Source organism: Anabrus simplex, chromosome 1, assembly GCF_040414725.1.
Source record: "Anabrus simplex isolate iqAnaSimp1 chromosome 1, ASM4041472v1, whole genome shotgun sequence".
In the NCBI taxonomy this organism is placed as follows: Eukaryota; Metazoa; Arthropoda; class Insecta; order Orthoptera; family Tettigoniidae; genus Anabrus; species Anabrus simplex.
This window is the reverse complement of record NC_090265.1, coordinates 966,820,709-966,847,961: the sequence shown is the minus strand read 5'-3', so window position 1 is coordinate 966,847,961 and position 27,253 is coordinate 966,820,709. Positions and strand designations below refer to the sequence as shown.

Genomic DNA, 27,253 nt, shown 5'->3' with positions numbered 1-27,253 from the left:
AACAAATTCCTTAGTCAACCACTGGAAGTACTACCCATAGCAAAAAAATCAGAAGTGGATATTACTGACGTGCAGTTGTAACTTGAAGGAACGTAGGCCTGTAGAGATCTGTGAAATACAGAGCAAGAGAACTGTTAAAATAAGCAAACCAACCTTCATTTTCTGAAATAGTCCAGTAGAGTAGATTGCTTCCTCTTGCACCAACGTCTTACGGAAAGAAGATTTGTCTTAATTTGAGGCCTTCCTCAACATCGAAGGAGAAGTATCAGCAGAAAATATCCAGGCGATCCACTGCTGCCCCGAGAGTTGCTTCTGCTGGATCCTCTTCTTCCTTTTTTTGATTCAGTATTTTGTCTGTTTGCATCATCACAAAGGTCCCCAACATCTGTGGTGCTAAGTTCAGGATATCATTGCAAGTAATGCATTCTTCTAATGTTGTGGCACTCATCAGTGTCTTCATTAAAATCTTCTGAAACGGCACCAAAACCTACAAGGCCAAAGCAGTTCGAATTGTGTCCATTGTTACTAGTCGCCATGCTGCTATAATATATGCATGGCTTGGAGTATATTCAACTTCATTTCCTCATTTATAGCTCTTTGAATCAGGGCCTTCCTGTATTTCATTTTCAACAAATGATATCATGGTTCAAAGGCTGCAGACAACTGGAGAAGTTAGGAGGAAAAAAGACCACTTTGATATTCCATAGGAAAGATGTATCTGAAGAATGAGCTGGACAGCTATCAATCATCAACAACACTATCCTCCTTCCTGCCAATCCTATCTTAACATCCAAGCTTCGTAAAAAAAATTTAAAAATACTTCTGGCGTCATCCACATTTTTATTAAATGTCATATATGCATGGAAGTGTAAGGATGCTTCTGAAAGATCTTGGATTCTTAAATTTTTCAAGTATTATTGGGGATAATTTTTTTACTCCCATTCCTGTTAACTTATAACAGTCTCACACACCAAAACGGACAAGTAATCTCCAGCGCAGCATCACCAAGTCTTTTTGCTTGGTGGGTGGCTCACATCTCTAATTCGCTACCTCGCCGACCTCAACAAAGCATATAGGCTGACGCCTAGTTGGCATTTAAATCTAAGAATTTCATTTTTTGCCCGTATTGAACTGAGTACGTAAGATAGGAAACTTAAAAGGGTCCACCTTTTCAATACAAATAAATGTTTTAGTTTATTTACAACATATATTTACACTTGGAACTAGTTTCGACGCTGTTTGGCATCATCTTCAGCCAAAATGTGAGAAATAGGCATAGGCGTAAGCATGCAGACATTTATATTATACAAGATGATAAATCAGTGTGATTAAATGAGAGACAAGAAATCGTGAAGTACAATGTCAGTTTCAAAATGGTCATAAAGGGTGAGTCAAAACTGTGTAAACAAGAGATAGGTTTCAAAAACATGTGATTTCAATCCCTAACTGCCAAATTTCATCTCAACCCAAAAATATTTTTAAAATGTTATGTGCATTTTTGAGACGATTGTGTTCATTGAAATCTAACCTATGTTTTGTACTACACTCGCGGCAGGCAACATTCAATGGAAGAGTGTCTGAAATAATTTGAATCTCCAATGCCAATCATCTCGAACTTCCGTGTGTTTTTGTTACAGTTTATATGTTTTTTAAGTGATTATGTTTTTGAAACCTATCTCATGTTTACACAATTTTGACTCACCCTTCATGACCATTTTGAAACTGACATTGTACTTCACGATTTCATGTCTCATTTAATCACACTGATTTAACATTTTGTATAATATAAATGTCTACATGCTTACGCCTATGCCTATTTCCCACATTTTGGTTGAAGATGACGCCAAACAGCGTCGAAACTAGTTCCAAGTGTAAATATATGTTGTAAATAAACTATAACATTTATTTGTATTGAAAAGGTGGACCCTTTTAAGTTTCCTATCTTACGCCTAGTTGGCAGTCGGCCTTCCCAACGACATATATACCTGCCTCATTCCAGGTGTGGACTCCGCCCTCTCTGAAAACGACATTCTCACCAAACTTCGCACCGCAGGCATCCCAGTCCATGATGTTGTCAGGCTCCTGGATGGCTCCACTTCCTTACCATCAACGCAGATTCTGGTATACCTACGCAGCAAAGACGAAACGTTAAGCCTCCAAGCCTCAACCACAGATTCTATGATGAAGTGGTGCCTACTCCGGCATTCATCCTACATCAGCTCTTCGATAACCCTTCTACTATTCCCACCGCCAACCCAGAATAACCCAGTGCTGCCATCGCCCTCCACCTTTATTTTCTCCACAACTACTACCACCACGACCTTCACCACTTTGACCTATATTCCACCCTATATTCCCATAATTTCTACCACGACTAGCCACCCTTCGCCTATAATGTCATCATCCATCACAATTTCCTCGATTTCCGCACAACCTAGTCCCCAGAAACTCCCTGCCAACCCCGTGGATTCGACCACCGCAGCACCGCAAGGAGATACTGTTGCAGCCGCCGCCACACCATCATCGTCCCAGCAGCCTCCACCATCATACCATGCCTTGTCTAGCTGTGTTCTACGTGGCATCAAACCTTCCATCTCAGAAAGGGACATCTTACGGGAACTCCAAGCAACAGGCGTCCCCACCCGTCATGCATCTCAAATCCACAACGCCTGATCAGCACCGGCGCCCGCATCTACAGACAGCACTACAGAGTGGAGCCTTCTCGCTCCCCCCTCCCTCAACAATTGTCACCGTCGCCCCTGGCCAGCCCCTCCTCCAATTCCACCCCCGCAATCGGTTTGTCCACCCCTCACCAAACTAGTTTCTTCTTCCCACCCATCCCGATACTGGACCCACTTCGCCTTCTCGCCACCTCCCTCTCTAATATCACAGCTACCCTTCATTTCCTTACATTGCAACCCCATCCTGGAACTCTCTTCTAACTTACCTACACACCTCGCACACATTACCTCTTTAATCCTATCTCGGTAGCCCAGAGGTCCAACATCTCTCCCTGGCAACCACACAGCACAGAAGGAACAAATGGACAAGCAGCAACACAACTTTTATACCACCAAAACCATAATATTGTAAGTCAAGAAATCATGTAGAAACCTATTGTACAAAATGAAAATTCAATAAAGCAATTAGCCAAGAGGTCGAAACCTCCTCCTTCACCAAATCAAACCTCCATCTCCCAACTCCAGCAAACCACCAAACCCGCCGCATCTCCTGGCCAGAGAAAAGGTGCCATCTTCTAAGTGGCCCGCCCTTCCCCTAGGGGAGGGGAATGAAAACCTTCCCTAGGTCCGTCAGTCTTTCTTTACTTCTTTTCCCCACCGTGGTATTTTTCTCCTTGAAAAACACATCTTAGATGGGAGCAAAATGTAAAACACTCCCATTTTGTTGACATTAAAGATATCCTTAGCATAATATCCTTGAATAAGACACGATGGCGTGTTCTTCTTCCAGCACACAACTCTTGCTGCACATATTTTGGAACACATGGTCCAATACTTGGAAGGATGATGATGATGATGATGATGACATAACCTCTCCTTCCCAAATGCCAACCTCACCTTCCCGGGATGAACAAACCTGTTTCCACAGACGAGGCTCTGTCGACCGAGTCATGACGGTATAACCGTTACATCAATTACGGAGGAAATGCTGTAATTTCAGCTAGTCCATTAGCTGAGAGGTGGCAGCCCCACCAATGGTCTTACTTCCTTCCGGCTAGCAACCCGCTGGAAGGACATTTGATTGCTTTCAAGTCTTGTAAAAAGAAAAATGCCAGACCATAAGGGGACACATGGCCCAATACTTGGAAGGAAGAAGATGATGATGATGATAATGAAGATAGTGTTGTTTTTTTAGAATGATCAAACCAGCCACTGTAAGCAGGAAAACAACCAAACACAGCTTAAGTCTGATTTCTTAACCTTTTCATTTTAGTATGTTTCTGTCGATGGAACTTTCTTGCCCCTTTCTCCTTAAAAAAACTTCATTAAAAAAAATTTCAAGTTGCTTATACAATGAAGAACAAATATTCTCCCATATTTTAGCCCCAAACCACACTACACTTCCATGGCCAGAACAGTGTCCTCCTGTTTTACGATGCCAAACAGTGTAGAGGATGCCAAGTCACATTTTTTGCCATTTCTGAAAACTGAACTTGGCTGTTCTTTTCAAAATCATTAATGATGCCAATCTTTAGTTGAAGAGTCAGCTTCTTATAGTATATTTAGCAGCCATTACACCTTTACAAAAGTAGTTGTATTTTTTTTTTTGCTATTTGCTTTACGTCGCAGCGACACAAATACATCTTACGGCGACGATGGGATAGGAAAGGCCTAGGAAATGGAAGGAAGCAGCCGTGGCCTTAATTAACGTACAGCCCCAGTATTTGCCTGGTGTGAAAATGGGAAACCACGGAAAACCATCTTCTGGGCTGCCGACAGTGGGGCTCAAACCCACTATCTCCTGATTACTGGATACTGGCCGCACTTAAGCGACTGCAGCTATCGAGCTCTGTCAAAAGAAGCTTACCATGACTTGCAGCATAACTGACAGACACAAATGTAACTTGCAGAACAACTTGTAACACAGGAACAAACCAAACAGTGAATGAGGCTGGAGATATTTTTCAGTCTGCACTCTCCGCACGATTCCTAAGCAGTGACTGGAGCCACAAGACAAAACATCTAATAGGTGCAACAATGCTGCAGCTATAGGCTAAGGTAGCTGCTCTTACTGGATAATAGATCAATGAACGGCAACTAGTATGGCAGTGACTATTGCTTACCGGTAACAGTGATGAGTAATTTTATCACGATTCCACACCTTGCTAAAGGAGCACTTTCATTTAATATGCCAACTTCGAACTGAGATTATAGGGAAATGGAAGTTAATTAACATCTAAAAAAATGTAGAAGTATCTTATCATAAATTTTCATTACAACGGGATGTGCAATCGTAATTTACGTGAAATACAACCTGTGACCATAAAGTTTGGGAATAGTCCTGTACTATCAACACAGATGAACAATGTATGACAGTGACCTTACTGTCCTTCGAAATAGTCCCCTCCCATAACTATGCACTGCTGAGATCGGCAATACATGTCCTGGAAACTTTGCAAGAAGGCTTTCTATGGGATGGTGTTCAAAAGCCTCGTCATGTTTCGTTGGATGTAAGGAATATCATCAAATCTCTTTCCCTTCAAAGCTAGCTTTGATGCGAGACTCTTCGACTGACCTTTTTCCGATGAGGGGTTCCCGGAGAATGCCATTCCATGCTTTGCTGTTTCGTTTCAAGGTCGTACCTGAGACAGTGGCGAGATAAGTTCAAGAAATTTGGTGTCGCATCCGCCGTTTCGACAAAATCCTGTGAAGCCTCTAAACCTGCCTGCTTCTGATCGTCAGTCAAGTGACGTGGCACAAGACGAGAACACATTTTCCTCTTCCCTAACTTCCGGGTAACGATATGTCGCACGGATTCACGGTTAATCTGCAGTTCATCCGCTATCATGTGCACAGTTAATCACCGCTCGTTCGTGATTAATGTCCTCACCTTCTCAATGTTTTTGTCAGTGACAGCGGTCGCTGGTCTTCCGCTTTCCCAGCCACCTTGAAAACGGGCAAACCACTCATACACAGACTTCAAGGACAGTGCTTGATCTCCATAAACACGTACCAGCATTGCATGCATTTCTTTCGGTGTTTTGCCAAGCTTAAAACAAAACTGTACATTGATCTTTTTGGTCGTTCATGGTCCTGTTCGCAGTTCAGAATTAACACACTAAACACGCACTGTGTCAAACAGGTCTTACACGGCACACACACGATGCTCAACTGAACAATGTTGGGAGCAGGTGGTCAAAACCTGCTGCTATGCAGGTGCAGTGTTGCGTGTCGCCAGTGTTGCCGGATCAACCGTTCTGACTTAATTCACCAAACTTTATTGTCACAGGTTGTATATTCCTTAGAAGTAGACCTTTCCTTACACTGGAGTTTGTTAGAAGTGGGTTTAAACAACACTGTGCTTAAGGTGATTTGGCTACGACTTACGAAAATGTTCGTTAAAAATGGGAATTCCTTAACAGAAGACTCATCAAAACGGGGTTCTACAACAGATGCCAGACAGTCCATGGAAAAGAAAAAACAATATTGGAAAATGTAAAACTAAAGCAGTGACAATAATTGGGAACTTCCTACTGTGATAGCTTGGAAGTAAAGCGTGTTAGGATTATTTTTATTGCAAGGTATTGCACAAAAGCTGATAATGGGACTGTTTAGCAAAAACAAACTAGTATATGCTCCATTCTTCACAGATATCATGACGGAATTTCATTTGTTAGTGAAACTTCTGTGCTTTAGCAATAATGAGCAATTAGACACTGCGAGAGACTAAACCAAAACTGTTCGAAATTACCTTGATGCAGTGTTCACCCCTGAATGTGATATTGCCATTGAGGATAGTGTTCTTATAGAAAGGTCTGAAAACATTCTGAAGAAACAAGCTCATTTTGGAATGTAGTCCTACAATTTGTGTAAATCTAATTCTGGCTTTGATTAGCGTATACTGAGAAATCCAATGAAGTTTACTGCACTGAGTAAAGAAACTCTTGATAAGCCTTCTCAAGTCATGCTGTCTTTAATGGGTGATCTGTTAGGCAAAGGGTATATGTTGTACATGGACTACTTCTATTCTTCTCCCCAAATTATTCGACTTGTTGTTAGAGAAGCAAATTGATGCTGCAGGCACCTTGCAGTTAACAGGAAGGAAGTTCTCAAAGAACAGAAGATACAGTACTTAGATCCAAAAAGGTGAATTCACAGTTTGGTCCAGGAACAAACTAATAGTACTGAAATGAGCAGACAAGAAAGACGTCCACATGATCAGTGCTGTGCGTGGTAACAGTGTACAACTTTTATGCGATAAGCACATTTATTTTGTACCTTACAGTTTTCAGTTCTTATGTCTTAAAAAAAAAAAAAAAAAAGTGTGTTGCAGGATCCCAACTGGATTTTCAACTCAATCTGATTGCAAACTAGGCAGAAATATTGTGATTCAACAGTCAAAACGTTCCGGGAGAACTTCAGGAGAGAAACCACAAACTCTGATTGAACATCACTTTATTTCCGAGAAATCCTCCTCCTCCGCCTCCACCAGAAACAGAAACATTCCAGGAAATGATGTGTGCAGTTCAAAACAAAGACAACATGAAATGATGTACTGCTGCACGGAATGTGAGGTACCCCTTTGTACCCCTGCCTCAGAATTTACCAAACTTTGCATAATTTCTAACTGATTTGTGAAAAACAAAACCTTTTATTTTTTGCTTCACATTTAGCCAAAAAACACAAAAACAAAGACCTACTTGCAAAACCCAAAGATGCATGAGTAAGTGGTGTAAACAGAAGTATTTTATTCCTATAATGGACAAAATAATTCTGATATTCCCTTTTGTTTACACCAAATTTTGTAACAATGATAATAGTAAAATGCACACTTTTCACAGTACTGTTAAATCATCATACTGTAACTTTAAATTAAATATTTATAAATATGAATTAATTGAAATTATGATAATAACAGTAAAATATTCATAAATGATTAATGTTATTATATCATCACAATGGCACTTCTAATTTAAATACTTATTAATATTAAAATTAATTAAAACAAAATTACATCCTGTCAGTTTATTACATCTTCAGCAAGCTATTGTGCACAATGGTACAACTGCCAATTCTGCTGAATAATTTCCCAATGGCTGTTTGGCACTAGGAATCCCTTCACCCAGTCAAGAGGTGAGCTGAAATTCCTGGTGCAGATCACTGTCCATGTTGTAGTATTTAGTCATTATTCTTTTCAATCATTAAGTCGACTGCCATGTGTAGTGCGTAGAAAGAATTTGGAAAATTGCTGAAATTGCATGATTTAATCAGGTTTGTAAGCTGACTAGATTCAACAGTGTTAAGTCTCTTTTAAAATCACCCATGACAATTACGTGTTCACCATAACAATGTGTTATGACCTCCAAATGACCAGTCGCAGCTGGACTGTACGCCACACAGAAAGCATATTTTTAATGGCCTGTGATAACTTCAAAACACATGAACTCGGGTAGTCTACTGTATTCACAATTTCAACATGCAATTATCCTTAGAATATTAATTAATGTGCACCATATAAGCTAACAAGACTGGACCATGTCAGAAATGAAGATGTCCGAAGGCGACTGGGATTGGCACCTATCCCACAGAAGATGCGAGGAGCAAGACTTAGATGGTATGGTCATGTTGTCCAAAGCCCTGCAGACTCAATGATGTATAAAGCCCTACAATTTGATCCTGGAGGTTCTTGATCCTGAGGTTGTCCCAAGAAGCAATGGTTCGACTGCATCAAGGAAGACATGTGTCTTGTATATATTATTGAAGCTGACGCACTTGACCACAGGAAGAGAGGATGGCATGTTTAAAAGCGGACTCTACACCAATGCGGGACTAAACGCTAGGAAAGAAATATAAGATAATAAATTATGCTAGAATCTGGTGAAAAAGAAATAAAATTTTGCACTGTGGTCAAGATAATTATTATAATAACCTAATCAAGGACAGTTTTAAGATTGTGAAATCACTTTAAAACCAGTGCCTGTGAATAATAAACTACCTAACTAAAAAAATGAAGATGCCACTGAATGATGTAAAGGAAATATATACACGATAAACCTTCATCTATTTTATCTAAAATCTGTAACATCCTGTAATTACGAGGACAACACAGAATGGATCAATTTCCTTCCATTAAAAAAGTTTTTATATATTTTTACAATTTTGCTTTAAGTTGCACTGACACAGGTAGGTATTATGTCGATGATGGGATAGGAAAGGGATAGGAGTGGGAAGGAAGTGGCCATGGCCTTAATTAAGGTACAGCCCCAGCATTTGCTTGGTGTGAAAATAGGAAACCACAAAAAACCATCTTCAGAGCTGCAGACAGTGTGGTTCAAACCCACTATCACTCAAATGCAAGCTCACAGCTGCGCGACAATTCGCTCGGTTAAAAAAAAAAAAAAAAAAAGCACTGATTAAGAAGCAAGGAGCTGTGCCAAGGTAAGATAAGAGAGACACTAAGAAAATTTAAAATATTTTCTGTACATGAAGTGGACAAAGAGCAGGATCCCAATTCTAAAGAAAGTGAATATTTCATTTTCATGGGGAATGTTTATATGGTTTTCTGCAAAGGAAGCATATATGAAAATAGGCTGAATGTGCTTACAGGAATCACAATAACAATTATAAGAAATGTTCACAATTTAAATTTTAGGAAAATTTAATAAAACCTAAACCTAAACCTACCTACAACCTGTTTTCCAGTCATTGACTGGGTCAGGGATGTAATGAATGAAGCAGATATACTGTAGGCTGTTAGTATGATGGGGTCGCCACTCCCAAAGTGATTTATTAATGAACGATAGATGCTATGAAATGAGAATGGAGAGTGTTGCTGGAATGAAAGATAACAGGGAAAACCGAAGTCCCCGGATAAAAACCTGTCCCGCCTCCGCTTTGTCCAGCGCAAATCTCACATGAAGTGACCGGGATTTGAACCACGGTATCCAGCGGTGAGAGGCCGACGCGCTGCCGTCTGAGCCACGGAGGCTCCCCCAGGAAAATTTAATATTAATTATAATTTACAAAGAGGAAGAGAATAATTATTTTTACAGAATCTTTGGCTGTTAATATTACTTAGTAAAACTACAACTGGAGTGGCTAATACTATTAAATTCAATAAGATTGCATTAACTATAGAGAAAGAAGCATCAACTTGAAATCCACCTTACTAGAAGTAACTACTGCACACAAAATACTGTAACATCAGTGTTCCACAAAAAATCTAAAATTCATTGCTGAATTCCATATACAATCCAAACAAATAATACAACTATTTCAAGCATGCTTGTGATCATTTGCAATTAGATCTAATCCAGTAAGATACTTCAGAAGGGGGTGACAAATGTTAAAAGCCAAGAAAAATGTTATCCTTGTATAGTTCTTCCGAATTTCAATTTTTAATGCAATTTTCATTTCTGTTTGGGAGTAGTAACAACCCTTTATAATTACGATAAGATTGAATGCAGAATTACTGTAGTGTAGTAAGGGAAATATATTTCTAGACATTTAGCTTTTACTAGAACTCTGTTGTAATTAAGATACCATCAACTGTAGTTTAGAACTGTAGCATAACTATTCTTATTAGACAGTATCTTGCTTGATTTTTCTGTTCGCAAGTACAGTAGTTGTAATAATAATCCATCTAGTACTGTACATATTTAGTGTAGCTATACATTTCTATAGTTAGCCTTTTATTCCTAGTATTTTGCTATCAGGATTCATTTAACTAGGACAGTTGTAGTGGAACTATTCTATCAGTTGATTTCCTGATTGCACTATTGTCGTGAAATCCTTGTGTAGTATACATTATTATTTCTTCCCTTTGACATATACATACTTCTATTCATAGAATATGCCATTTATTTTTGCCAACATTTGCATATTATTTCACGTTTCTTTGAAGAGATAAAAAAATGGCTGAGAGAGCCAGGTGCAAGGACTGAGTGTGAGTGGGAACTAAGAAAGATGAGGGAAGAGATAGCGAGTTTGAAGGAGACAATTAGACTTATAATGGAGGACAGAAATGAAGATAGGTCTCCCTCAATCAATGTAGAGGATAATGTAGGTAGGCAAGAGGGAAGGGTAGAAAGGGGAGAAGTTGTGGAAGACAGGAGGACAATGTTTTAAGGTCATAGAAAACTAGGGCTAAGGGTTTTCCTCAGGCAGTGGGCCCAGCAGAGGTGCCCGTGAGGAATCAGTATGAGTCACTGCAGGTAGATCAGCAGAGTGAAGATGGAGATAGGAGGGGCAGGGCAAGAGGAAAGGGACCAGTAGGAAAGGGAAATGTAGACAGAGGATAGAAAGAGGAAGGTGGAACACGGTAGTGAGAGGGAGAAAAAGGAGGAGGAAGTCTATTTGGCAGGCATCAAGGAAGTTAAGGGAAACCAGAAGAAGAGGGGGTCAAACGAGGAGGGTGGGGTTAAGTCTCTGGTCATGGGTGACTCAAGTGTCAGGCATGTGAGGAAAGTGCATGGAGGAAAGGGAACCAGGGTAGAGTGTTATCCAGGAATTAGGTTAAGGCAGATGTAAGGGAGGGACAAGGGTAAGGAGAAGGTGGTAATCTTACACGTTGGTACCAATAACTTAAGGCAAGCAGGAATATATACTAACATAACTGGGGGAGTCTAGGATCTGTTTACAGCAGTAGGGAAGGTTTAAGAAAGCAGAGATTGTTACCAGCGGGATACTGCGTAAGACACATACTGACTAGAGAATAATTGGGGATTTAAATAAGACTATGGAATGGGTATGTGGGAAATTGGGAGTGAGATTTGTAGATCCTAATGGGTGGGTAAGAGATAGGGATCTACGCTTAGATGGCCTTCGCTTGAACAGCAGTGGTACGTATACATTAGGAAGTTTGTTTGGAAGGGTTGTAGGGAGGTACATTCAGGAAAACAGGGTGGACTAGGGAGCAGTGATAAGGGTACAGGGATCTCGAAGTCAAGCAGAGATAACTTATAAATGTTAGTGTTGAATTGCAGAAGTATTGTAAAGAAAGGAATAGAATTAAATAATTTAATAGACATATACTTACCAGATAAGTAATAGAAGTTGAATTATGGCTGAGAAATGATATAATTTATCCAGAAATTTTCTCATGGAACTAGAGTGTTTATCATAGATAGGATAGGAATGGTAGAAGGGGGAGTATTCACTCCGGTAAAAGAAGGATTTGTAAGCTACGAAAAATTTAAAGATGGGAAACATGGAGTTCTAGTGTAATGCTCACCTCTAAAGATAATAGGCAACTTGATGTTTTTAAGAGTGTACCAACTTGGAAAGGTTGACGCAGAGGCTGATTCGGAATTTTCTGATAAGATAATCAGCTATGCAGGAAACGATGTGCAAAGGAACATGATTGTAGCAGATGATCTCAATTTGCCAAAGTAATCTGAATGACAGGAAGCAAATGGCAAATTAATTAATATGGGAAGGACAAATGAATCAGAAAGTGATGGAACCAACTGGAGGGAAGAATATTTTAGATGTGGTGATGGTAAAACCAGATGAGCTTCATAGAGAAACTGAAGTGATAGATGGTATTAGTGATCACAAAGCTGTTTTCATCATAGTTAAAAATAAATGTGATAGAAAGCAAAAGTAGAAATATTAGGCAGTACGCTGATAAGACAGACATGAGGGAGTTTTTAAAAAGTAATTATATGATCGGTGGAAAATGGTAAATAAAAATATAAACAGACTGGGGAATTGACTTAAAGCAATTGCTGAGAATGCAAAAACAGGTATGTACCTTAAAAGGTAGTAAAGGATGGTAAAGACCCGTTTTATTAAACAGAGAAGTAACAAGACTAAGGAGGAGGGGCTGGTTGGAAAGAAATAAAGAGTTAGAAATGGTTGTGGAATTAAGGAAAAACTGAAGGAACTTACTAAGAAATTCAATCTAGTCAAGAAGTCAGGTAAGGATAACAGGATGGCTAGCATAAATGGCAGTCATACGAACATAGACGGAGAATTGTTAGAGAATGCAGAACAGTTTATACATCTGGGTAGCATTATTAATGGAAGTAATGAAATCAACCCTGAAATTAATAACAGATAAAGTAAAGGTACAGCATTTTATCACCAAGTCAGAGAGTTTTATGGGATGACAAAGTACCCAAGAGAACAAAATTAACATTATATAAACAGTATTTCAAACCAATTGCAACATACAGACTAGAAACGCTGGTAACTAATACAAGACAAAATAGTAAGATCCAAGCAGTAGAAATGAAATTTTTAACATCGGTTAAAAAAACAAGAACAGATAGAATTCAAAATATTAAAATCAGAGAAGAGCTAAATATAGAACCGTTAGTACAGAAGATACAGAAAGTAAGACTGAGATGGTTTGGACATGTAAAAAGAATGGGAAAGAACAGATAGCAAGAAGGGAATTGGAAAGAAGTTAAGGGAAAGAGACCAGATGAAAGACCGAGAAGGTGGATGGATCAGATTAGGAATGACATTAGAGAAGCTGGATTGGATGTGGAGGATGTAATGGAGCAGGAAAAGTGGAAGAACAGAAAGGAGTGGAGGAGGCTTGTTAACCACACCCGGACGACTGGAATGAGACATTGATGATGATGATGATGATGATGATGATGACAAATTTTAGTGAAAAAATGGAAGGGTATATGTAAGTACTTTAATGCAGAAACAGGTTCCAAGAAGGACATTCCAGGAATCAATAATAAACAAGGGGAGTGTGCATGCAAGGATCTAAAGAAGGCAGAAGTATACAGTCAAGAGTATGTAAAGATTGTTGGTTACAAGGATAATGTCCAGATAGAGTAGGTGAAAAATACTAACAAAGTATTGAAATTTACCTATGATAAACCTGTACAATAAGATACAAATTTGAAAACTAGAGAAGTAGCTGGAATTGATAAGATTTCTAGGGACAGACAGTGGGTTGGGATATAGTACCATATCTGAAGTAATTATTTGATTACTGTTTGCATGCATGAACTATACCAAATGAATGGCGAGTTGCTATAGGAGCACCTGTGTTTAAAGGGAAGGGTGATAAACATACAGCCAAAAATTATAGGCCAGTCAGTTTGATGTGTTACATATAAGCATTAGGAAAGCATTATTTCCGATTATATTAGACATGTTTGCAAAATTAAAAACTGGTTTGACAGAAGGCGGTTCGGGTTTAAGAAAGGTTATTCCACTGAAGCTCAGTTGTAAGATTCCAGACAGATACAGTAGATATCCTAGATTCGGGACGTCAAATGAACTGCGTCACAATTGACCTATCTAAGGCATTTGATAGGGTAGATCATGGGAGACTACTGGTAAAAATGAATGCAATTGGACTAGACATAAGAGTGACTGAATGGATGGTTACATTTTCAGAAAATAGAATTCAGAGAATTAGAGCAGGTTAAGCATTATCTGATACTGTAATCATTAAGAGATCAATTTCTCAATACATCATTATCAGACCTGTATGTTTTCTTATATATATATAAATGATATGAGAATGGTTCATGGTGTGCGTTACTGTAGTCATGTCCTAGTTCGTGAACCATGGGCAACGGCTGAGCGGCCTAGTAAGTGGTCCTGAAGAGTCAGGATACCAGTTGCTACAGAATGGGAGTGGGCACCTTGGACATATTCCGAGTCGGTTTCGAGCGAAACATGTCCCTTTTAATGTAGTGTTGTAGCAATATGAATTTCTAACAACACAAAATAAATTGTATTGAAAAGGTGGAATAGAAAAATAAAAAATACAAATTTGTATACAAATTATCATAGTCAGAGTAGACAGCAAGGATAGGAAAATACTAATGGGCGATTTCAATGCAAGAGTTGGAAATAGAACTGACGGATACGAAAGAGCGACTGGTAAATGTAGGGACGATATGGAAGCTAATAGGAATGGGAAGTGTTTGCTGGGCTTCTGTGCTAGTATGGGTTTAGCAGTTACGAATATATTCTTCAAGCATAAGGCTATTCATCACTACACATGGGAGGGTAGTAGAACCAGATGCATAATAGACTACCTTAACCCTCAAACACATGTGTATGGGGTGGAATCCACCCCAGGTCATTTTATTTCCTAGTGAAATGTACAAATAACTTTTCTGTGCTCTCCCCGCTGTTGTACCTTCCTAGCTGGATCCCCGCAGAAAGAGCCATTCTTACATAATCCGTCTTGAAATCTCCAATTAATACGGTAATTCATATTTTACAACACAATGATATGTGGGGTGGAAAGCAACCCCACGCGTGTGTCTGCGTCCTAAGATCTGGCACGTGTGCTTGAAGGTTAACAGACTTCGAAATCCGGAAATCTGCTAGGAATGTACGAGTTTTCCAGTGGTTTTTCGATGATACAGACCACTATCTGTTCCGTAGTGAACTAAGTATCTCTAGGCCTAGGATAGAGAAAGTGAAATCTGTCTTCAAACGAATAAGGGTAGAAAACCTCCAGGACGAGGAACTTAGAAGTACATGGATATGATCAGGGAAAAGTTCCGATCAGTGGACAGTAAGCAGATTCAGGATATAGAAAGAGAATGGATGACATACAGGGATGCTGTAGTAGAAACACAAAGGGAATGACTAGGAACAACAGTGTTTAAAAATGGGAAAAAGCGAACATCTCGGTGAAATGATGAAGTGAGAGCAGCTTGTAAACGTTAAAAAAAAAAAGGCTTATCAGAAATGGCTCCAAACAAGGGCTGATGCAGACATGTAATTGTATGTAGATGAAAGAAACAGAGCGAAACAAATGTCATAAAGCAGCAGGAATAGATGAAATTAGACCTGAAATGGTGAAGTATAGTGGGAAGGCAGGGAAGAAATGGCTTCATAGAGTCGTAAGATTAGCATAGAGTGTTGGTAAGGTACCTTCAGATTGGACAAAAGCAGTAATTGCACCTATCTATAAACAAGGGAACAGGAAGGATTGTAACAACTATTGAGGTATCTCATTGAATAGCACACCGGGCAAAGTATTCACTGGCATCTTGGAAGGGAGGGTACGATCAGTGGTTGAGAGGAAGCTGGATGAAAACCAGTGTGGTTTCAGACCATAAAGGGGCTGTCAGGATCAGATATTCAGTATGTGCTAGATAATTGAAAAATGCTACAAGAGGAAATAGACAGTTATGTTTAGTAGATCTAGAGAAAGTGTAAGACAGGTTACCGAGGGAAAAGATGTTCGCCGTACTGGGGGAACTATGGGATTAAGGATAGATTATTAAAATCAATGAAAGGCATTTTAAGTTGACAATTGGGCTGCAGTGAGAACTGATGGTAGAATGAGTTCTTGGTTCAGGAATAGATGAAATTAGACCTGAAATGGTGAAGTATAGTGGGAAGGCAGGGAAGAAATGGCTTCGTGGAGAACTGACAGTATAATTGTGGTACCGGTAGATTTAAAGTTTTGATCATGGGAACGAAAGATGATTACAAGAAGCTGGCCGTGCTAGAAGTTGTCAACGAGGAAAGGGACATCCTTTTTGGCAACTTAAAAATAACCTCTCAAATGATGCACTTTCTGTTCCACCATGATCTAAGTTTTACTTTTCAATTTCTTTGTAAAGTGAAAAGTCTTTGCGAATGAGTGATCCGATCAAGTTTATTCGATGGCCAATTTGTATACTACTCCATGATTTTAATGCTTTCTCTTTCGTGGAGAACTGACACTATAATTGTGGTACTGGTAGATTTAAAGTTTTGATCATGGGAAAGAAAGATGATTACAAGAAGCTGGCTGTGCTAGAAGTTGTCAACGAGGAAAGGGACATCCATTTTGGCAACTTAAAAACAACCTCTCAAATTATGACAATCATCAATATTAACGAGAGTACCATCTAGACATCCACATACAGAAGATTCACCCTTCATTAGAAATACCGTGGATTATCAGGCCAACGTATTATGTTAGGAAATAATACATTTACTATAACATCTACAACTTTGGTAACAGTAGGGGTAGCGTGCCTGCCTCTTACCCGGAGGCCCCGGGTTCAATTCCCGGCCAAGTCAGGGATTTCTACCTGGACCTGAGGGCTGGTTCGAGGTCCACTCAGCCTATGTGGTTAGAATTGAGGAGCTATCCGATGGTGAGGTAGCGGCACTGGTCTAGAAAGCCAAGAATAACGTGCTGATCACACGACACCTCGTAATCTGCAGGCCTTCGGGCTGAACAGCAGTCGCTTGGTAGGCCAAGGCCCTTCAAGGGCTGTGGTGCCATGGGGTTTGGTTTGGTTTTTATGCATTGCTGCTACACCGAGCAGCATTTCCTAACCAATGTAAGCATATATATGAATATACATTTATAGGAACAGGGGTTAAGGATTGGAATAAGGTACCAAGGGTGATGTTTATTAAATTTCCAAATTCTTCACAATTATTTAAGAAAAGTCTAGGCAAACAACAGACAGGAAATCTGGCAACTGCCTTAAATGCAGATCAGCAGTATCTGATTGACTGATTGATTGATTGATTGGAAGTTAAAAAGTATGAAAATATAGCACATGAACTTTCTTACCTGCTTTTCTCCAAGAAACATGATATGCTTTTGAACTTCCAAAATATCTTTTTTAATGTCCATGTTCTGAAAATAAGCCAAAACAATGGAACATTTTATATAAAAATGTCTCAATATTCAAAGATGAACTATGTTAAACAAAACACAAAATATTACATAATATCCAACATTTCAACAACAAACCACCAGCAACTATTAAGGAGCAAATGCTATGACTTAACTGAATCGAAATGTACTTTCATCAGAGATTATGCAGTCTGTCATAAAAATTTGAGTACAGCAATTCATTTCTTATAAAAAAACTTCACTTGTTTTTATATATATTATACCCGTAACACGGTTCTAAATTAAAGTCCCCGATGTATGTGGAGTTAGGCCTATGTTACCCGCTGAGCACGCTTCCCCGATTAGAACAGTGTCAAGAAGTCAATCATGTTTTAAAAACCTTTTAACTGGAAGACAAAGATATTTTTAGTGTAATAGAGTTGAACCTTTTAACAACTATTCCAATAAATAGATATAATTTAAGTAGGCTATCTATGTATTCATCCTGTCTCATTTCATCAACCCATTAACCCCCACATAGTTTTAACATCATTTTAATTTAATTTATATTCAAATAGCTTTTAATAGGAACAATGTACCTGAAAATAATGCACTCAGAAACTTAGCGATTCACCTAAGCTTAACAACAGCTGAAGATGTTCTCAAGTGAGAACGAAACATGTACTGTTTATAATTAATTAATTTGCTAAAAACCAAATAAAAGTATCAAAAAGGTAGAAGATTTTTAATTACTGTAAGTCTCTGTACTCCAGATATGTCGATTTCTCCACTATTCAGATAATGCACATGTCAATGCGAAGGATAAAGCTCGGAAAATTCAGCCAGTAAAGGAAATAGTGAAGAAATGTGTAAAAAATTTTGTGTCGGAACAAGATTTGTTTTAAGATGAGTGCATGGTTAAATATTTTGGTTGGCACAGCCGCAAACAATTTATTCACGGTAAGCCAATAACGGTCTTGTTTTACACTTTGGTATCTAAATTGAAAAGATTGTTACTTGGTCAATTTTGAATGATACCAAGGCAAGGGGCCTAAATCTTAAACAGGAGTATGAAGGTGTGTTCAGTAAAGCTGCAAACCCTCTGATGATACTACTAGATGAGATTCCAGAGGAGAAAAGGAAGCTAAAATACAATTTATACATTGACAATTTATCCAGTGGCGCAGTGCTGATCTCGTAACTGAGCTTTCTTGGATATTCTGCTATTGGGACTATTAGAGTAAACAGAATTCCTAGGAATACCCAACGACAAGAAAAGGTAGTTTTTTCAAAAAAGAATGGGGTTCATTTGAGACAAGGAAACGAATGATGGCCATATCTACACAAGGTGGATGGACAATGAGTTTGTCACAGTATTGTCTACATCATGTGGCACCAAAGAAGTGGTTCTAGTGAAGAGGTCTTCTAAGCATCTGAAACAAAGAGGAATGGTTGAAGACCTAAGTTGATTTCCAAATCACTTCTCGCATGGGCAAAGCTGATACCATAGACAAAATGTTTGCTATTATCAGGTTGGGGTTTGAGGCAAGAAATAGTACTGCTCCCTGTTTATGTGGATGTTGGATGTATCTATGCAAAATAGCTGGCTACTGTATAAGAAATCCAGAAATCAGACCATACCACAATTTAGACTTCAGGAGGAAGTAGCCAGCATGTACCTGAGAAGGTATGAAGTGTTGTTTGGAGGTTCTGGAAGGCCAACTTCTTGTGCAGAATCTTTGTCACACTGCTGTGTTCCAGACGGAAAAAGGTATGATGGAACTGATCATCTTGTCCAAGACATGTCAGAAAAGAAAATGAGATGTGCGAACCATTCGTATTCTTCTATTGTCAGAACAATGTGCTCCAAGTGGGAAGTTGGGCTCTGTATTGACTGCTTCGTTCCCTTCCAAAGAAGACAGTAAAAGACTGTCATTCTATATCCCTGTGCCTAATGTGCAATTATTGAGTGTGGGCTTTTATCTGCCTCAGACAATATTGACTATTGTAGTTGCTCAATAGTGTGTAACTGCATCTAAGGCGCTTTGGTTCTACGTATTCTAATTTTTAAAATTCTATTGTTCCAGTGAGTGTTTTATTTCAGCAGGCAACAAACAATATATGCCTCTCTGTGTATTGAATAGAAAATGTTTCTTCCTTTGCTCAATAATTATATTTTTTAGCTGCAATGTGAATAAAAAGTGGTATTCCATATTCTTACAAGAAATAATACTAAGATGTTTCAACTTTGTTATTGTATGGCAAACTTTTTTTTTTTTTGCTAGGGGCTTTACGTCGCACCGACACAGATAGGTCTTATGGCGACGATGGGATAGGAAAGGCCTAGGAGTTGGAAGGAAGCGGCCGTGGCCTTAATTAAGGTACAGCCCCAGCATTTGCCTGGTGTGAAAATGGGAAACCACGGAAAACCATTTTCAGGGCTGCCAATAGTGGGATTCGAACCTACTATCTCCCGGATGCAAGCTCACAGCCACGCGCCCCTATACGCACGGCCAACTCGCCCGGTGTATGGCAAAAAAAAAAAAAGACTTTGTAACCTAAATTCTTCTTCCAAACTCCTTGTTTAAAAGAAATAGGTTGTGCAAGTGCACAGAGTTGCCGTACGGCAACATCAAATATCTTATGACCTTTACAAGGCGCTGGCCTTCTGACCCCTGCTTGACAGGTTCGATCCTGGCTCAGTCCAGTGGCATTTGAAGGTGCTAAAAATACATCAGCCTTGTGTCGGTAGATTTACTGGCACGTAAAAGAACTGCTGTGGGACAATGTTCTGGCGCCTCGGTGTCTCCGAAAACCAAAACAGTTGGTGGGATGTAAAGCCAATAACATTATTATTACATTTATTTATAATTATGAGAACAGGTTCGTGATAACTTATACCATGTATCACTAGAGTTTCTCTATAAAGTTCATCTGGTTTTATCAGCACCTGTCTAGAATATTTGTCCCTCTAGTTAGGTCATTCACTTTCTGATTCACATGTCCTTCCCAGATTAACTTATGACCTAGCAGTCCCAAAATTCTGAAAATTGTTTCAGTAGTTTATTTTGGTCTCAAACATGCAGCAAAACAATAAATTTAATAATCTCACAAAAAAATTAATTCCGCCGCTAATGGGTTAAAGTACCTACACACCCCTTTCCATTTTTCATGAAAACTCATTATGAGTGCCAATTGTGCTTGCCATCATGTTATCATTAACCAACTTCTTTGGTAAATTTAATTTCCTGGTAATTTATTTCCTTCCTTCCTTCTTTCCTTCCACAATCTTTTCTATTTCTTTCTGAGCTGTAATTGCTCCTTAATCTCTTTATTCCTTTGTTATAATATAGTGGAACTTTGCCACCCCTAACCACCTTTAGAGGTACATACCTGTTTTTACACTCCTAAACAACTGTCTTAAACCCATCCCATAAGCTGCTTATATTTTTATTTACCATTTTCTACCAATCACAATTACTTTTTAAAAACCACCTCAAGCCCGCCTTAACCATATAGCACTGCGAAATATTCCTACTTTCACAACTTTTGTTTCTATTACACTTATTTTTGCCAGGTTGAGTGGCTCAGACGATTGAGGCGCTGGCCTTCTGACCCCAGCTTGGCAGGTTCGATCCTGGCTCAGCCCGGTGGTAATTGAAGGTGCTCAAATATGTGAGCCCTCATGTTGGTAGATTTATTAGCATGTAAAAGAACTCCTGCGGGACAACATTCTGGCACCTTGGTGTCTCCGAAAACCGAAAAAGTAGTTAGTGAGAAGTAAAGCCAATAACATTATTACATTTATTTTTAATTATGAGAAAACAGGTTCATGAAAACTTATACCATGTATCACTAGAGTTTCTCTATAGACCTCATCTGGTTTTATCAGCAGCATGTCTAGAATATTTGTCCCTCTAGTTAGGTCATTCACTTTCTGATTCAGGTGTCCTTCCCAGGTTAACTTATTTACCATTTTTTGGTCACGCCTTCTGCCAGTTAACCTTTGGTAAATTTAGATCACCCGCTAAAACCAGGTTCCTTTCAGTTTCCCACATAGCTGATTGATTATCTAATCAAATAATTCTGTGTCAGTCTCTCCCTTTCCAGGTCTGTACACCCCAAAACCATCAAGTTGCCTATTATCTTTAGAGATGAGCCTTACACCTAGAATTTCAAGTTTCTTATCTTTAACTTTTTCATAGCTTATGAATTCTTCCTTCACCAGCACGAATACTCCCCCTCCTTTCAAATCTAAACACTCCAGTCTCAGAATAAATCTTCTGCATCTGTAATATCACTTCTTAACCATGATTCAACTCCTATTACAATATCTGGTAAATATATATTGACTACACGGCACCTTGTAATCTGTAGGCTTTCGGACTGAACACTGGTCGCTTAGTAGGCCAATAGCCCATCGGGATATTTTAAAAATTCCTTTCCTTACAGTACTTCTACAGTTTATCACTATCAACTTTATGTCATCCCTTACTTACTTGACTTCCAATACTCTCCTCACTAATCCCTAGACCAGGGATGGCAAACCTTTTCCGACTAGCGTGTCAATTAAGGTTCTGTTTATTAATTTTAACTGTCTAGCGTGCCACTGGTTATTTTCCTTTAAAATCACCATGAAACATCCTCATTTGACTTACATTGCATATAAGCCTATTCGACTAGATGTTTCATGATTTTATTTTGCAAACATCCCTGAAAATTACATTTCAAAAACAGGCAAAGTTTAAGAATAAGATATATTTTTGCTTTAACCTACTAAAATTTATAAAAAATAAGGCCATAAAATTAATTGTGACATACTTATTTATTAAAGCGTAACGTTAAAATAGGCTATGTTGGTAGATTTGACATATTTATTACATATTAAAAACATTAAAATATGTTAGTATGTTGTGCGGCGTGCCACAGAAGTCGTGTTCATGTGTCGCCTAGTGGCACGCGTCATAGGTTCACCATCCCTGCCCTACACCATCCATGAATGAACCTCCCAACAGTCCTTCTAAGAGTGTTTTTCTGCCAGTACGCTCCGGTACACATACCAGTAAACTTTAGATTGTAAAAATTGTGGTGAATATTTTGGATTTATTGTTTAAAAGACGCGTGTCTCCACTTAGCACTTAGGTGCTGCCATCATAGATTGATGTTGAATTATGGTGTCATGAAATGTCTATAGATTAACTCCCATCCATAGTTATCGACCGTATCATAATTGTATGATATAGATCTGGATCGATAGCACTACTCTTTCGACTGTACATGCTTGCCGCTGAAAATTTGGGAACTTCCTTCATGTGACTGATCAGCTTCACTTCACTTCCTGTTCACCTGGCTGAATCAGAAAGTGAATGAACAAACTAGAGGGACAAAAATTCCAGACATGGTGCTGATAAAACCAGACGAGCTCTATACAGAAACTCTAGTGATAGATGGTGTAAGTTATCACAAAGATGTTTTCTCATAATAAAAAAAAAAACAGAAATGAAGGTTGTGAAAGCAGGAATATTAGGCAGTACCATATGGTTAAGGTAGGCATGAGGCATTTAAAAAAAGTTATTATGATTGGTGGAAACTGGTAATGAAAGCTTTGTGTTCCGTGGTTGCATCTATTGTGCATTCTATACATGAACTGGTCTGTTTCCTGTGGTCTTTATCAAACGCAATGAACTCGAAAAATCACTCGGTTCTTTTTTTCTGCTCTGGCAGGTAAGACACTGAAACCAAGTTTGGAGGAAATGCTGCAATCGAATTTGTAAAACCTGAAAACGTGGTTGTGGCTACCAAACAAGTGCTTTCAAATGAAAATCTTCTTAGTGTTTGACTCCACTGCAAGAAGCTGCAAGAAAAAGAAAAAAAAGGCTGTAAAATATGTCAAGAAAGAATCAATTTGGGGGAGAGGCCCGAACTGAAACAAATAAGGTACGGATATTTGTAAACCATGGACAAATGTTCCGATTACTGTACAGTAGAACCCCACTTAACCGGAATGCTCTGGCAAAATTGTATTTTAATATTTTGTTTTTACCCTCTTGTTCTTAGGCATAAATATTAGTAATTCTCTTGCTATATGTGCTGAGAGCTACTAGGCAAACCCTATTTTTATTTCATGACTCGTACCAGAATGCACATATTGCATAAAACAAAAGTTTCTTACCATCTAGTTCATGATATATTTTTTCTTGAACAAGCAGGATTATTACTAATACTGCATTATTATTAATATTATTACTGTATTATTCGTCATGAAGATTAAGTACACTGTGGTTAATGTTGCTTCAGTTGTGGGAGTTTCATCTTGTTTACTGCTCGGACTATACTGCAGCTTCTGTTAGGAAACTAGGGAAGTCCAGCGACCCTTCTCCATTCATATTTTTTTTCACCCAAGGTCGTTCCACTGGCCTTGTGGTTTTATACTGTAGTTCCAATGCTTTTCTTACCCCATTGCAAAATAAATTCTTTCATTATTTCAGATTGCTTTGCGTTTTATTGAACAAAGCAATGAATCTACACCGGCTGATGTATTGTTGATTAAACAGTGGCGTGATATAGCTGCACGACAGCGCTGCACCAAGAAAATTCAGAAGAAAATCACTGATTTTATACAATGAATGACATTATGTAAACATTTTAATGTTAATATACAGTAGGCACATTTTCTTAACAGAGTTTATGCATTTTTATTTCGACACTTAACTTTGGAAAATATTTACCATACGTCATTCGGAAAAATGCGTCCACTGAAGTGGCTCCGCCCCCTTTACTTCGGATAAATGGGGTTCTACTGTACTGTACTTCTTTCGGTGAAATAGAAAAGTCGAATTACTTTTACTATGAAAAAGTATCCATCACTGTAAAATTATTTCGTTCATAAAGCTGCCAATAATATATATACTACTGCAAAAGAAAAAAAAGTCTCTTTTATTGAAGCTTTTGAACATGACAAAGAGATAACCTCCAAAATCTTCAGATCAGTCTACAAAATTGCCAAGAAAAATCAGGTATTCAATGATTTTGAATCTGAAATTGATCTCCAAAAAGTTTATAGTTGCAATATGGGTGAATTTTTCATTGGACCAATGCTTCTATGAACATAGTTAAGCATAATGGAGCTGAAATGAAGAAAACCATAATGAAGAAAATAATTATCTAACTGCAAGTTTTCTTTGCTAATTGACGAGAGTACTATTAGCCAATTATCATCCTTACTGTGATGTAAGGGAAAAAGAAAGGTGAATGACTTTGAATAATGAGCAATATCCACTTCTTGTTTGGCACTGTGCAAACCATAGTCTTGAACTCTATTGGACATATAGCTACGAAAGGCTTCCCATCACAAATTAACCATTTCAAGTCATTTCTTGACAAAATTCATACATTACTAGATGATGTACCCATGATTCGCTACAGAATTCTACACTGTATACAGAATTCTAGGTTAACCCTCCAGCAATCGCGCAAAATTTTGGAAAAGGAACACTTGAGTGGCCTACGTACTTTTGTACTTTTACTAAGGAATTAATTAACATTCAACTCTAATACATCTTAGACTCAGTTCAAGCTACTCTTCAGATTTATACACTTAATTCTGTAATATTATTAAAACTATGTAATTTCCTATTTTACGTACTTGAAAAAATAGTATAAATTTGAAGACATGTAAGAGATTTTTAGTTTCCCAGAAAATAATAAATCTTTCTTATTTTGAACAGTTGTTTTCTGCGAATAGTTTGATACAAAAATATCAATCAAAATAATTAAATGAGGGCTGAACGATAACAAAAACATAAAAGTTATTCTTCAGCCTAAAAAATCTGTTAGTGTCTTGATTTTATCTTTTATTTAGACTATTATGACATGTTTATGTGGAAAACACAGAGCCAGCCCTCTGGTGTAGGGGTAGCGTGCCTGCCTCTTACCTGGAGCTCCCAGGTTCGATTCCCAGCCAGGCCAGGTATTTTTACCCAAATCTGGCAGCTTGTTGAAGGACCACACAACCTACGTGACTACAATTGATTTGCTATCTGACAGTAAGATAGTGGCCCCAGTCTAGAAAGCCAAGAATAACGGCCGAGAATATTTGTCGTGCCGACCACACTACACCTCGTAATCTGTAGATCTTTGGGCTAAGCAGTGGTCGTTTGGCAGGTTATGACTCTTCGAGGCTGTTGAGCCATAGGGTGTGCTTAGTTTTTGGAAACACAGGAAGAACAACATAGGTCACTCGGTCATCTAATTACTTTCCAGCACACAGGAGCTGAATGATGAGGACAGATTCTCTTTCTACGTCGCATACAATTCTTTGTTGATCTGTCAACTCCAGCCACACAATTAGCAGCGACCTATCTTGCAGCCTTGCTTTGGAGCTGAACTCCTTATTAGAAGAAGAAAAAAAATAAAAGAAAGAGCACAAATTTCTACTTCAGGTGGAGGCCTTGTATGTCTTTCACACCCAAGTCTACGTTGCATACATTAGGACAGGTCATAACAATTTTCTGAAGATTCTAATCTGGAAACAGTTCTAAACATTCCATCTCAGTCAGCATGCCTTAGCTTTGCCTTTAGGCCTTGGCAAGTGAAGAATGGTACTCGAGCTCAAATACAAAGTTTCTCCGGTACATTATACTTCCTCCACCATCATTTTTTCTCCCCATACCAATAGCTGTCAACGCTCTGAGGAAGTCTGATAACCATCTTGACCGATATCGTCATTCACTTCCTCAGTATCAGAATAGTGTACCTCTTCCATAACACAATGTTCCTTTCCATCATCGTTGCCACTTTTAAACATTTCTTTTACAAGTTGCTTTCCGTCGCACCAACACTGATAGGTCTTGTGGAGACGATGGGACCGATATCTCAAAGTCTATGAAGAAGGTGGATGCCTCTCCAAAGACAGATCAACACACTGAGCTGACATCACACAGATCGACCAAACTAAAGGAGCAGCTATGGTGATCGATCCGACAGCGAGATATGAGGACAACGAACACCACCAAAAGACATCTGTGACCATGCTGTGATAACCTTAAAAAAAGGATACAAAATACAAAAATGGAAATTGGTTGGTCACATGATGGGTGCCAGAGGGACTATACCTACCAACGAGTTAGAATAACATAGAGAGGCAGAAGCGCTGCCTGACTGAAGCTAAATACACAAAGGCCAGCCATATTTCCGGTGGTCACATAAGCATGGGGGTGTGGCTGTCGAATGACTAGGAAAATATTGGAAATACGCATTATAGAATCACTGGTGCAAAATTAAAGACTGTTAGCCAAAAGCTTAGAGAATTAATAATTATCGAGTGCGAATAGCGCCACTTCATCCATGTTGCGGCATGACGCCAACACCATAATCAGCTGATTGTAGGGTAGTTCGAAAAGGATGTAAGGAGAGTTGTCATACAGTGACATATAAATAGGCCATGAAATTGGACCACCTGCATTACTCTGCTTGGCTGTTGTGGTTAGACGTAAACTACATAAAAACTGTCGACATAAAATGAATAGGCTATTTATGAAGGAAGTCCATAAAAAGAAAGGGACCTACGATAGGTTACAACATCGTTGTGATCGTATTTTTATATATATTGCATCCCCTTGAATACCACTATAAATAATTGTTTAATGTATTTATTTATGCTACTTGTTGAACGTCGCACAAACACATGAAAGGTTTTCGGCAACGGAAGGATGAGAAAGGACTAGGATTGGGAAGGTAGCAGCCGTGGCCTTAATTAAGATACTGCCCCAGCATTTACCTGATGTGAAAATGGAAAACCATCGAAAACTATCTTCAGGCCTGCCAACGGTGGGATTCAAACCCTCAGTCTCCCGAATGCAGACTCACAGCTGTGTGACTAACCATACAGCCAACTCACTCTATAAAAATATTTTGTTATACTGTAGGGGGACATATACTTTTTTTTACCATATCATACTGGGATTAATAACTGAAAGGTTACCTTGAAAAGTGTCCATTATGAAGTGTAGCC

The 27,253-nt window shown here is 38.7% G+C and overlaps 1 protein-coding gene across 2 annotated transcripts in view; it reads right to left on the bottom strand.

Moving 5' to 3' along the window:
* Positions 1–27,253, bottom strand: part of LOC136857830 (PHD finger protein 21A) — a 203,127-nt gene that overhangs the window by 126,720 nt on the left and 49,154 nt on the right. For both annotated transcript variants that reach the window (XM_067136792.2, XM_067136793.2), the window contains exon 3: positions 17,197–17,262. In XM_067136792.2, coding sequence (XP_066992893.1) covers positions 17,197–17,262 — 66 coding nt within the window. The remainder of the gene's footprint in view (positions 1–17,196; positions 17,263–27,253) is intronic.